Source organism: Triturus cristatus, chromosome 8, assembly GCF_964204655.1.
Source record: "Triturus cristatus chromosome 8, aTriCri1.1, whole genome shotgun sequence".
In the NCBI taxonomy this organism is placed as follows: Eukaryota; Metazoa; Chordata; class Amphibia; order Caudata; family Salamandridae; genus Triturus; species Triturus cristatus.
This window is the reverse complement of record NC_140591.1, coordinates 50422473-50434958: the sequence shown is the minus strand read 5'-3', so window position 1 is coordinate 50434958 and position 12486 is coordinate 50422473. Positions and strand designations below refer to the sequence as shown.

Below are 12486 nucleotides of genomic sequence, written 5' to 3'. Positions count from 1 at the left end.
CCAGGGGCTGACATGTGGCCAGGGTTTGCCAATTTGGTTTTGAGGTTTTTGTTTAGGGAAGGAACATAGGCCCTGGGCACCTAATTGGCAGGAGTCCAGGGCACACTCAGTCAAAGTACATTCTGCAATTCAGCAAAAAGTGGGGGCATACCATGCAAGAAAGATGGCACTTTCTCACACCCTGCTCCGAGACCAAGCAGCCGTTAACAGATGTCCGCACCGACCCATTTCCAGAGTGGCCCAACTGCCCTGATTTTGCCTCCTCAACCGGCGAAAACCGACAACCGCAAGGCCCTATGATGCACAGAGCCCAGCCGACCTTCCTACTCTGCACCTGAGCACCCCAGCCTGGGTACTGACGAACTGGCTGTGTCTTCCTGTCCCCAGGACCCTTGTGACCCATGCCGCCAGTTGGGAGCTCCCGGACTTGTCCCAAATCCCCCTCGACTGCCTGTTTCTAGGTGCCCCCCTTCTTTCCACCAGCATAGCGCACACAGCTACCAACCCGACCAGCACCTTTTCACCCGGACGTCCCAGAGCAGGTAACGAGTAACTGCTGGTGGTAACTTGGACCTTGGCCCCCTAGGATCCTATGTCCCGTAGGGGACCTCCAGAAACCGATTGCAAATAACTGTATGCAACTTGCGCCTTTTCTCCCATAGGGAAGCATTGCTGCTTAAAGACGAATTGAATTAAACTATTTACAAATTCATATTTAAAAAAGTACTTACTTGATAACAAAGTTCTTGGTATCCAAATTTACATAAAAATAGGAGTTATTTTTCTAAATTGGTCTCTGATTTATTCTTGAGTGTACGTCTCATCTATTGCCTCTGTTAGTACAACAAATGCTTAGCACGATCCTCTGATAAGCCTAACTGCTCGCCCACACTACTACAAAAGAGAGCATTTGAGTTATTGTTTGTGCCTCTGTAAACCAATTGGGGTTTGCCTGGACTCTTTACACAGTGTCCCTTCATTTTGGTCCGCTATGTAAATACACATAGAGCCCTCGGGTCCGACGTAACAGGTTGAACGTCAAATAAGGAAACAGACTGACTTGTGACCTGTTCATTTATTTGACGTTCACCCCGTTATGTCGGACCCGAGGGCTCTGTGTGTATTTGAGTCTTGTACTGAGGAGTGTGCCCTTGCTGGTCCATTAAAACTCCTCAGTCCCCCTTTGCGTGTATATGCCACTGTATAAATAAATAGACAGCTTCCTACAGTCTGGAATAGTCTCCTTGTAGTCTCGCTTTTTGATCATTTGGGCTTAAACTTCTCCTTGAGTGACATCCGACATATAGCCCGGAATTTTTTTGATGCAGTCTCCATCTGCAGATATTTTTTCCGTTGTTGGGTCTGGAAGCCTAAGGGAGAGCTCTGGACTGGAGGAAGAAGAAACTTCATAGAGAAAGATAGTTTTCCATTGAAAATCACAGTCAAAGAAAGAATATTTATGACTATCAAAAAACAAAGTAAAAACACTGAAAACTACTGAGAAACAATGGAGGCGAGAAGACCGACACACTAAGACCTCTTGGTTAGAGAATGAGAAATGGGCATTGTGCATACCTCCTTTCGATTTTGCCCGAAGTCCCACCAGAGGTACGACCAGAATGGCACGCACGAGGTCTATAACCTCTGCCTTCCAAAGGACCACAGGTCAGAGGACTACGCTGCGAGTGCGGAATTCTTGCCAAAGACCATAAGGGCAAGGCCGAAACAAAGGTGGGCACACTATGCAATGGCACACTGTGCGATGGCACACTGTGCGATGGCACCACCACAGAGATAACAGAAGTCCCTAAAGGACTATCGAGCACGGAGGAGGGCAGCCTGCAGGAGACCCAGGGAAGAGAATGCAGATCTCAAGTAAGTGATTAGAAGTCATGCTGGTGAGGGGCAAAAGAAGACCCGAAGAGAGGGTCAAAATGAAACGTAAACTCTCAGGGGCAACACTCGACTAACTCAAATGTTTCGGACTCGAGAAAACTGCCAATACTGGTGAAATCCTCAACGACGGAGGGCAAAGTCAGGCCCAAAGAGCCACACAGATCCAAGGCAAGGGACACAGCTGGAGATAAACCCTCGAAACTGGCTTCTACCTTGAGAGAGGATTAAAAGCATGAGAGGGAGATGGCAAAAGGCAGCTCGACGCCGTCCCCAAAGACTGGGTCTGCATTAGCACCAAAAAGCTTGACACTGAAGGTCACTGAGCCAGAGTCAACGAACCACTTGACATCAACGTCAGAGTTTTCAACATCAATGTCAAAACACAGGGAAGAAGCCGTTAAACTCAACGCCAAAAGGATGCCGCTCAAGGTAGATTGTAAAAGAAAGCTTATCAAGGCTGAACTCGGTGCCCTGATCAAAAAGAATAGGATATCCCTCCAGAGATACATAATTGCAATGAGGAGAACCAGAGGAGTTGGAAAAGCCCATCACCCTTGAAAGGTAGGAAGAAATAAGAGGACTTCTTCGAAGAAGAGGAGCACGAAGAATTTTCACAAATTGGGAGAGCCAACAGATGAATGGACATCTATGCAGACTCACTAAATGAAGGGGTTGAATCCTGTCCATCCAAACCTCCACCACTGGATGACATCACTGCATTAAACGCAGTCCTCAAGAGGGGCGCAGGTACCTTATGGAGTTCAGCTAGAAGAGGAGCAGTCAGAGGCATGCTTTCTCATTAAAACACTGCTACTTGACTAGAAGTGGAACCAATTCCTCCCAATGCTACCTTGTATGCGGTACCGGAGCAGAGAGACGTTTAAAGAACCAGCTGCATCCAAGTGGGAAAGAAGTATCGCTTCTCCTCGAAAGACCCTTTGTACATTGGAGGAACGTGCCAGCTGTCTCCCTCATTGTGGCAACAGCACGCAAGAGAGCAAATGAGATGGAGGCGATCATGGAAAACCTGCTAGAGGAGTACAAAAAGAAGGCAAACATGGCACTACAGGATGGCAATTGCCAATGCTTGCCTAAAATCTACGTTGGATTCAGCGAACACTGCCAGTAGCCAACTCCACATGGGCCACCACCTTACCATGACACACATGGATGAGAATCGCAGGGATGCATAAATCACAGTAAACTACTTAATTTCTGTTGATTTATTAATTACAATTTATGCCCTGAAGTAGTCCCTCTGTTTAGGGATGAAACCTAGCTGAGTCCATGTCCTTGTTATCATATTCTAGCACGAAATAAAGAATGACACTTGTCTATGACATCTAGATGTACCGAGTACAAATTTCTGTAACTCTGAATATTCATTTTATGGATAACAGATCCCTTTTGAATGTTTTTTTTTTTTTTTACTGCTTGTGTAAGAATACTTCTCTCATGTTGTTGTACACTTCTAAATTGTGTTTTATTGAGTTTTAATAGAATTGTTCCTATAATTCTGTCTTTATTTCAGGTGATGAGGATGCCTCTTTTGAAATATCACAGAGGTTTACAGATAACAAACCAGTTATCCTGCTGGTGAGAGATGATGAACAAGGAAACGCAAGTGAGTAGTTTATAAGAGCTGTTTACCATGGGACAGGTAGCAGGAGGGTGATGAAGAGTAAACTGATACCCTGTCTTTATACGATGTTGGCAGAAGACCAAACTGCATGGGTCATGTTTGTAATTTGTAAATAGGGGAAATGGTCTCCCTATTTTTATTAATTCCTTTATAATTACTACTACTTCATCTAAATTGGCCTCTGCTGGCGAAACCCAGATACCGCATAGATCTCGGGAGTGGACAATTTTCTTTCTGATCTATCGTAGCAGTCTTCTTTACAGAATTTGCTCTGGGTGACCCAGTGTGTGCAGGTTACAGACCGAGGCGAGTTAAAATTGTACGCAGAGGATTGCAAAGCTGAGGGAGACTGGGACTAGATTTCTACAGAAGGAACTGCATGGAAGGCTTTGTTTGACCCGAGTTGTCATCCGCTTTATTTGAAAGACAAAGACAATCATAAAAGTACATAAATAATTTTGTACATCAATAAAACAATAATCATAAAATAGTTAATACAAATAAACACATTAACTCATTATATTGTAAAACAGTAATCGTAAAGATGATTATTTAAAATTCATACATTTACAATTCAGCTGATTTAAAAAATTTAAAAAAATACCGTACTCTATAGCATGCATCCTCATTAGGTAACAATTGCAGAAATCGAGGAGCTACTCTGCATTGAATACATTTATACTCCCTTGAAAGTAGTATCGAAAATTGAGCTCTAAAAACACCATAACATTTACAGAAGAATATAAAATACAGAATAGTTTGGGCTGAAACATGTCAGACACACACACTTGAAGCTTCACTACCAAATAGTCCCACCTGAAAACACCAAAGATGAATAATCGTGTCAGCTCAGACTCTCAATAGCAGGGCCCTCTCCCAACTACTGCATACTAGAATCAAACAAGCATTGGCATAACCAATAGGTCGCGCCTTTGGGACCTTTGTAAGTTTTTGGCCACACGGATTGGCTTTTGCAATGTTTTTAAGCTGTGTTTAGCTCTATAGCACCTCTCAACAGTACCACTCTACAGTACCCCTTTACAGTGCACGAGAAAAGCCAGTAGAAGGTAGGGCTGGGGCACAGTCACTGACTTCAGCTCGTAAGCAGAGCGTGCCCTGGAGCCATTCTATGGTGTTAGGTAGGGCTGGGGCAGAGTCACTAACTTCAGCGCTAAAGCAGAGCGCGCCCTGGAGCCATTCCACGGTATTTATATTTGTTATAGCAACTGTGCACCAGAGGGACACAAATATGTATGGCAAAACATCCCCATGAGGAGGGCTTCAAATCGTAGAAATAAAATCTGGTGTACAAATTAACGCACTACATAAACATTTGGGAACGCTTTACAGAACACCAGTTATGTTACAACAATATATTTATTACTTGTTCGGTACAGCAAGATTTAGAAAGTTGCCCACAACTACAAACAGCTGAGTAACAGCACAGTGCGCGAGTAAAGGCAGTAGAGGGTTGAGCTGGGGCACAGTCACTGACTTCAGCGCTGAAGCACAGCGTGCCCTGGAGCCATTCTATAGTGTTTGGTAGGACTGGGGCAGAGTCACTAACTTCAGCGCTAAAGCAGAGCGTGCCCTGGAGCCGTTCTATGGTGTTAGGTAGGGCTGGGGCAGAGTCACTGACTTCAGCGCTAAAGCAGAGCGTGCCCTGGAGCCACTCTATGGTGTTTTTCATTTTTTATAGCAACTGTGCACCAGAGGGACACAAATATATATGGCAAAACTTCCCCGTGAGGAGGGCTTCAAATTGGAAAAATAAAAGCGGCTGTACAAATTAAAGCACTACATAAACGTTTGGTAATGCTTCACATGAGCACCAGTTATGTCACAACGACATATTTATTACTTGTTAGGTACGGCAAGATTTAGAAAGTTGCCACAGACCGCTGACTCAAGTAGACTTCGGAAGCTGAAAGTACAGGAGTGAGAACAGGGGAGGTGACAGGGCAGGAGCCATTAGCAGGACGAAGCAAAGACTGCAACAAAGTGAAAGCACTTAAGCATGTACAGCATCTACCTTGCAGCGCCATCTGTTTCTAATTAACAAGCACAGCGCAGGTATGCTGCTCGCTCCCGCAAGGTGGAGGCCGTACATGCACGAGCGCTCATTGGAAACAGTGCAGTACATGCACGAGTTTTCCAAAAAGTGCAGAGCGATTACAAGAGGTCACTCCGAAGCAGTGCTTGTGCACTGATTAGGCGAGACCTAAAAAGGCACTAGCCCAGCATTTGACTTGAGAGTTATATACTGTTTCACTAATGGTTTTCTTAATTCAGTACTTTCCGTTAGCTGACACCTGTACTCCCAGAATGTCCTCTTGACAGCCATTTTATCCTTTGTGGTCATTGGTTGTGCAAACAAAATGGATCTGTCCAAACCCTAAAGCTCTTTTTAACATAGGCAAGCCATGTTATTTTTATTCTGTAAGGACAACATAATCAACCTCTAGTTATTGCCTGGTTTAAAGTAGCCTGTGGATTATTCCAGACTGAGAGCCATAACATATGAGATCCCTGCTTGACAAGTTCCTCCGGATAACGCCAGGCCAAGTTCTTCATGGCAAAATTGGTGTGAAGATGAATGGAGAAGTGAAAGACGGCGCCTACAGAAGTGATTTTCCTCCAACTGTAATGCTCAACAGTCCGAGTAGCCCCAGATGCCATTCCCATAACTCGCAGATCGGCATACTTTGTGTAAACTTCCAAAAGAAGGGGATTGACTTGCCAACTACAGCTTGGCTCATGTTAAAAATAGAGTTAATTGTTTGAATAAACAACAAGCTGCAATACGTAATATTGCCGGCCCAGAACAAACAACACATGCCTCTTTTTGTAGTGTCTATTACTGTAGATTCACGTGCACCCACCCTCCTCCCCTGCCACGGTTGGCTCGCATTGCAGATTTTTTCTATTAACTAACTTCCTTTCAAAATCACTCTTGGGTGCTGTGCGGAAAACAGTCTAACATGAAGTTGGTGCTCAGGCGCATTGCCAACTAAAGGAGGAGTCGCACCGGATCCTGTTAAGAGTCCAACAATATATAGCAGAAGTATGCAAAGCATGTGGTCATAAGCACTGCACACTACAAACGGATGCTTATATGGTAAGTAACATTTTGCTTTCACATCGTAGGATCTTCATTGACAGTCATTGATGCTTGGATGATCGGCCCTGTCTGCATCGTCCCAGAACACTGTACTATAGATATTTTGTTCATTGACTATATCACACACTGCAAAACTCCATTAATGGCAACAGTCTACCAGAAGTGGATTGTTTTCTCCAATAGCAATACAGATTCATCTTGGCAATATAATAAAAACTATATTGCAACATCTCTGGGGTAAAGGCTGGGTACAAATGTGAAGAGAGGAAGGAAAATGGAACCTGCTATACTTCTATTGCAATCAGAGTGACCAGGAATCCTGTCCCTTTAAGAACACCTGGAGGTTCTTCTACCCTTGATGCAGTTTTTTCCTTTCGACGTCTTCTTACAAGTGTGGTTGTGTGTTTTTTGTTTACTACATACGGGGATTTTTGTCTTCCCAAAATGCTTCAAAATGGCTGTAGGAAGCTGGCTCTGTATATACTAAACCAAAATGAGGTATAGTGTGTACAGAGTCCAGTGGAACCCCAAAGGTAGGCAGAGGTAAAAGTTGATAGCACCTTACTCTCTATTTGTGGTAGTGTGGGCGAGCAGTAAGGCTTTATAAGAGGGTAGTGTTAAGCATTTATTGTACACACTCAATCAGCAAATGATGTCACACACTCAAAGACTGAACTCAGACCAATTTGATTTGTATAAAAATATTATTTAATTTTGTTTAATTTCCTAGAACCAAGAAAGCCTGGCACAAGTAGGTTTTTTGATAATTTTCAAGGCAGGATGAACAATCCAAGCTAGCTGAACAAAATTTACTTTGTTACAGGTTTGTAAATGCTTTCAATACATTTAATTACTGTTTGATTACTTTGAATTAATTTCTGGATTACTTTTTCTACTCTGTGTGATACACCTAGATATTACACTGGGACATTTCCTAGAGAAAAGGTAAGTAAGCAATGTTTAGTTCTTTGCAGTTTTTTAAAGTTCAATACAAAAACCAACACCTCACTTTTTTCAAGGAAAAACAGTCCATGTGTTTCTATGGAGAGAAATGAAGTTATTGGTTACCAGGTAAGTACTTTGTTGTGGGAGTTGGTATTCCTGGGTTAGAATCAGGTTTCCCCCAGGGTCAAGGATGCACTCTCAAAACACCCGCAACTGCACTAGGGTGGCCGGGTGCAGAATGTTGAGGCCCAATATTATCCAATGGGGCATAGGGGGCCTTTGGTTGGTGGCTGCTTACGAGCAGGCCATAAGGTTGTGGGAGCAAAGCTTCTGGGGTTTAGCTCAGGGCAAAGAGGGATCCGTTTTAGCACCCAAAGTACACCTGCAGCAGCGCAGAGGTGGCTGGGTGCGGGTTTGGTGTCGGGCGCCCTGTTGATTTCAATGGGGTTTCTCTGGTTTCAACAAAGACTACAGGCTCTGGGACAGAGGTGTTGTGGAGGTGACCACCGGTTGGAGAGCTATGTTGGGATGTGTGGGGATGCTGGGACACCATCGGTTAGGCCACCCAAGGCTGTGGAACATCAGGTGCAGTGGTGTCTTTTGGCGTTAGGTTTTCCTTACCAGCTCCGGTTGCTTTCAGGGGGATCCTCCAGAAAGAGGTTGCAGGCTTCGTTGGCAGGTTCGAGGCAGGTCAGATCACCAGATATCAGGTCAGGATCGCCAGGGAGACATCCTCGCGGTGTTGGGGCCACTCGGGCCGTGGGCGTCGGGTGCAGAGTAGTGCAGACTCATGCATTTGGCAGAGTCTGTGGGTGAGCAAATTTGGTGCTCCCGGGTGACAGTCTTTTCTGTGGAAGGCAGGGCAGGTCCTCTGGGTTCTTGAGGTCGCTGGCTGTATGACACACCAGGATTTCGCTTCTGCAAGTTCGAGGTGGGGACAGGCCGGTAGGGCTAGGGCCAAGTCAGTGGGCGGCCTCCTCTTCTTAGTTTTGGCACGGATTCTTCAGTCCGTCTTCTTTTGTTCTTAGTTGTTCTTGTCTGAGGAGACCAGGTTCGTGGTTGCCCCCAAATACTAAATTTAGGGACGTTACATGTAAGTAATTGTTGGGACTAATGGGTCCCTTACTCGGGTGGGTACACCCATGCCTCACTCTGGTTGGCTGGGTCCCCCCATCTGCAAGATGATGGGGACTGACAGTTGTGCTTCACCTTGCCTCTCCCACCTGAGGGGTGGGGTTGGCAAAGGTGGGCACACCTCCCTTCCTCACTTGGTTTTCTCACTGATTCTCCCGCCCAAAGTGGGGGCCAGAACCGGTGGGGGCCAGTTGCTGGAAACAGCAAAAGGCCTGGGGAAGCTCACAAAGGCGGCAAGCTTGGCACCTCATCCCAGGATGTGCACTGTTTCAGAACCCCGAGAGTAGCAGGCTCTCGACCCAGGGGTCCAGAAACATGTCTGGTGGTGGCAGTTGGCAAGCAGACACTCAGCTTGGACATTAGTGTTAGGCCGTTTTTCAGGGTACGTCTCTAAGATGCCCTCTGTGTGCACTGGCATCATTGTGGGTTTAATGTGTTGAGAAGTTTGATACAAAACTTCCCAGTTTTCAGTAAAGACATTATGGTACTGTGGAGTTCGTAATGACATACTCCCAGCAGCATATACTCTTAATGGCATTACTGCACTTACAATCTCTAAGAATTGACTTAGACACTGCTCATGCATGTGTACCCTCACCACTGGTATAGTGCACTCAGCTACAGGGGGTCGCTGACCTATGCCAGGGCAGTGTGTTGTAGGCATGGCACACAGGAATGTGTGCCATGTCGACTCTTCACTTTGTTCTGCACCAAAACACGCACCCTGCAAAGGCAGTGTATGTAAAGGTACAGGGCCTCTAAGGGGGTGACGATAAGTGCTGCAGCCCTTAGAGGCCTTCCCTGGCCACAGTGCCCTTGGTACCCATGGTACCATTTACAAGAAACTGACCTGTGGCCAAAGAGTGCCAATTGGGTTTTGTTTTCAATGCAGTTTAGGGAAAGAACATAGGCCCTGTTTACCTGTTTGGCAGAAGGGCACACTCAGTCAAAGCACATCAGCAGTTTAGAAAAAAGTGGGGGCAACCAAGCAAAAAGAGGCCACTTTCCTACACAACCCGCCTCCCACTCCCCCAAACGAAAGAGGTTGAGACTAACCTTTCCCTAGAGAATCTTCATTGTCTAAGTGGAAGGACCTGGAAAGTCCATCTGCATTGGCATGGGCAGGCCCAGGTCTGTGTTCCACTACAAAGTCCATTCCCTGTATGGAGATGGACCACCTCAAAAGTTTAGGATTTTCACCTTTCATCTGCATTAACCATTTGAGAGGCCTGTGGTCAGTTTGGACTAGGAAGTGAGTACCAAACAAGTATGGTCTCAGCTACTTCAGGGACCAAACCATAGCAAAGGCCTCCCTCTCAATGGCACTCCAACGCTGCTCCCTGGGGAGTAGCCTCCTACTTATAAAAGCAGCAGGTTCGTCTTGGCCTTCATCATTGGTCTGGGGTAGGACCGCTCCTATCCCTAGCTCAGAGGCATCAGTCTGCACTATGAACTGCTTGGTATACTTAGTGTTAGGCCAAAAGGCCTTTAGTTTTCGTCGGTACAGTTACCGTTCGGTGTCGACTACTAGCTTTAGTGCTCCACACCCTCTTCCGACTTTCGTACCGAATTGGTCCAAACTTCGAAGCTCGATCGACGATGGAATCGAGGACTCCGTTCAAGAGGTGTCCGTTATGCCACGCCAAGTACCCTCATATCGACGTCCACCCAGTCTGTAATAAATGTCTCTCGCTGGATCACGACGAATCGAAATGCATGGCCTGTGCACGGTTCCGATCTAAGAAGACTCTGTGGAATCGACGGGCAGCGAGGCTCGAGGCGCAGCAAGCAGCGCCCGCTCCCACCAACATATTCAGCACCGAGGACGCCGAGAGCGTGGAAGAAGTAGTCTCTAGCCCCGCTTCAGAACATGATTCCCGATCGGACGACGACGATGAAGTGATCTTTCGACGTGAAGAAACCGTCGACGAGGTAGGAGACTTCGACGAGGCCTACGGGGCCGAAGAAGACAGCTCTCCCGAAGAGCTAGGCCAATCCGTCGAAACGGAGGCCGAAACTGTACGTCGTCATCAGGCTCCGGTCGAGGGATCGCCTTCGGGCCTTACCCAAGATCAAATACATGGTTCCTCGGCCCCACCTTCCGGTCCGGCCTCGAACACTCTGCAAGAGCCACTATTACCGAAGACGACCGGGTTATTAAACCCAAAACCATCCATCGCTCCAGTCCCTTCAAAATCGAAAGTGAAACTGGTGGTGGTCGGATCGAAGGCGTAGAAACAATCCACTGCCCCGACGCCGAAAAAAGTAGTCGGCTCCGACCGCGTACAAAGGGACTTCGGCGCCGAGCTCACCGCAGCAGATGCGGTCGACACACAGAAAAAGCACGCCCTCGGGCACCACAAGGCACCGAGACCTTCGGCGCCGACACCGAAGGCCGTAACCTCCGCAGTCAAAATGGCCGCCCCGGCTACGTCGACGCCTAAAGCAACGATGCCGAATAAGTCCTCGACTACGTCGACTGTCGATGCATCCCTTCAGGCCAGTGACCCCCCTCCGCCAAAAAAGTCGGGGCCGGCCTCGACGTCTACTACCAAGGTGCCCATCAAACCACCATCTGCGTTCACTGTGCAGCAGGTCTCTGCATCTTTACAACGCATCCGTGACCGGGCAACCCTCCACTCTATCTCGGGTCCCGACACTACCTCACCCTGTAGAGTGCACTCGGAGCCCACCAACATTACATTTGGGCTGCCACCGACATCGGCACCGAAACTATTTCAAATTCGGACACGTGTCCTCCACACACAGTCCACCACCTCTGGCCTAACAGAACAAGACTCTTCGGGGCCACAATTTATCGACGCCGACACTGGCAGGTTAATGCTCCACAAGCGCAAAATAACGCCAGTCAGGGAAGAGGAGCCATACAAAATTCCTCTCAAACGCAAGCTGCCAGCGGAGCAGGAACCAGTGCTACAAGAACACTTCCAACCCTTCCACTCAGATCCGCAGTCCTTTTCTCCTACCCCTTCCGAATCGGACGCAATGCAGGACTATGGCGGGGAGGATACCATCTACCCCGGGGACGTAGATCCCGATGAACAACTACAAGTCCCTGATCAGGCGTGGGATGATCCCACAGACCAAAGTATCGCGCCACATACTCAAGATGCGCAACTCTACAACGTAAAAACGTCTCCTACAGAGGACACGGCTGCATTTAATGCCCTCATCGAACGGGCTGCTGCTCATCATGGGGTGGAGCTCCATTCTGACGCCATTGAGGAAGACTTCCTGCTTGACACTTTCGCATCTTCAAAAAGAACTATCAAAACTCTGCCCATGCTAAAAGGGGTTCTAAAACCTGCCAAAGACATTTTCAAGGACACCACAAGAGCCCGAGTGTTAAACCCCAGGATTGAAAATAAATATAAGCCTGCACCCGGTGACCCTAAATACATTAGGGGTCAGTTGCCATTAGACTCTATGGTGGTTGCCAACGTTCGCAAAAGAGCCCACTCACAAACGACTGGTGATGCTCCTTCCCCAGACAAAGAGTCAAAAGTACTTGAAACATCGGGCAAACGCATTGCAGCGCAAGCAGCGAATATCCTGCGCATTGCCAATACACAGGCACTCCTGGCACGTTATGACAGGTCACATTACGACACGCTGGAGTCACTGCTCCAACATCTACCAGAAGAGTATAAAGAGTCAGCGGACCTCCTCATTAGAGAAGGACAACTCCTCACTAATGCATCCATAAAATGCGCCCTTGACGCAGCTG

General features: G+C 47.1%; 1 protein-coding gene across 2 annotated transcripts in view; it reads left to right on the top strand.

The window, feature by feature from the left end:
• Positions 1–12486, top strand: part of LOC146800039 (uncharacterized) — a 161155-nt gene that overhangs the window by 133964 nt on the left and 14705 nt on the right. For both annotated transcript variants that reach the window (XM_085620946.1, XM_085620945.1), the window contains exon 6: positions 3428–3520. In XM_085620946.1, the coding sequence (XP_085477072.1) occupies positions 3428–3520 (93 nt within the window). The remainder of the gene's footprint in view (positions 1–3427; positions 3521–12486) is intronic.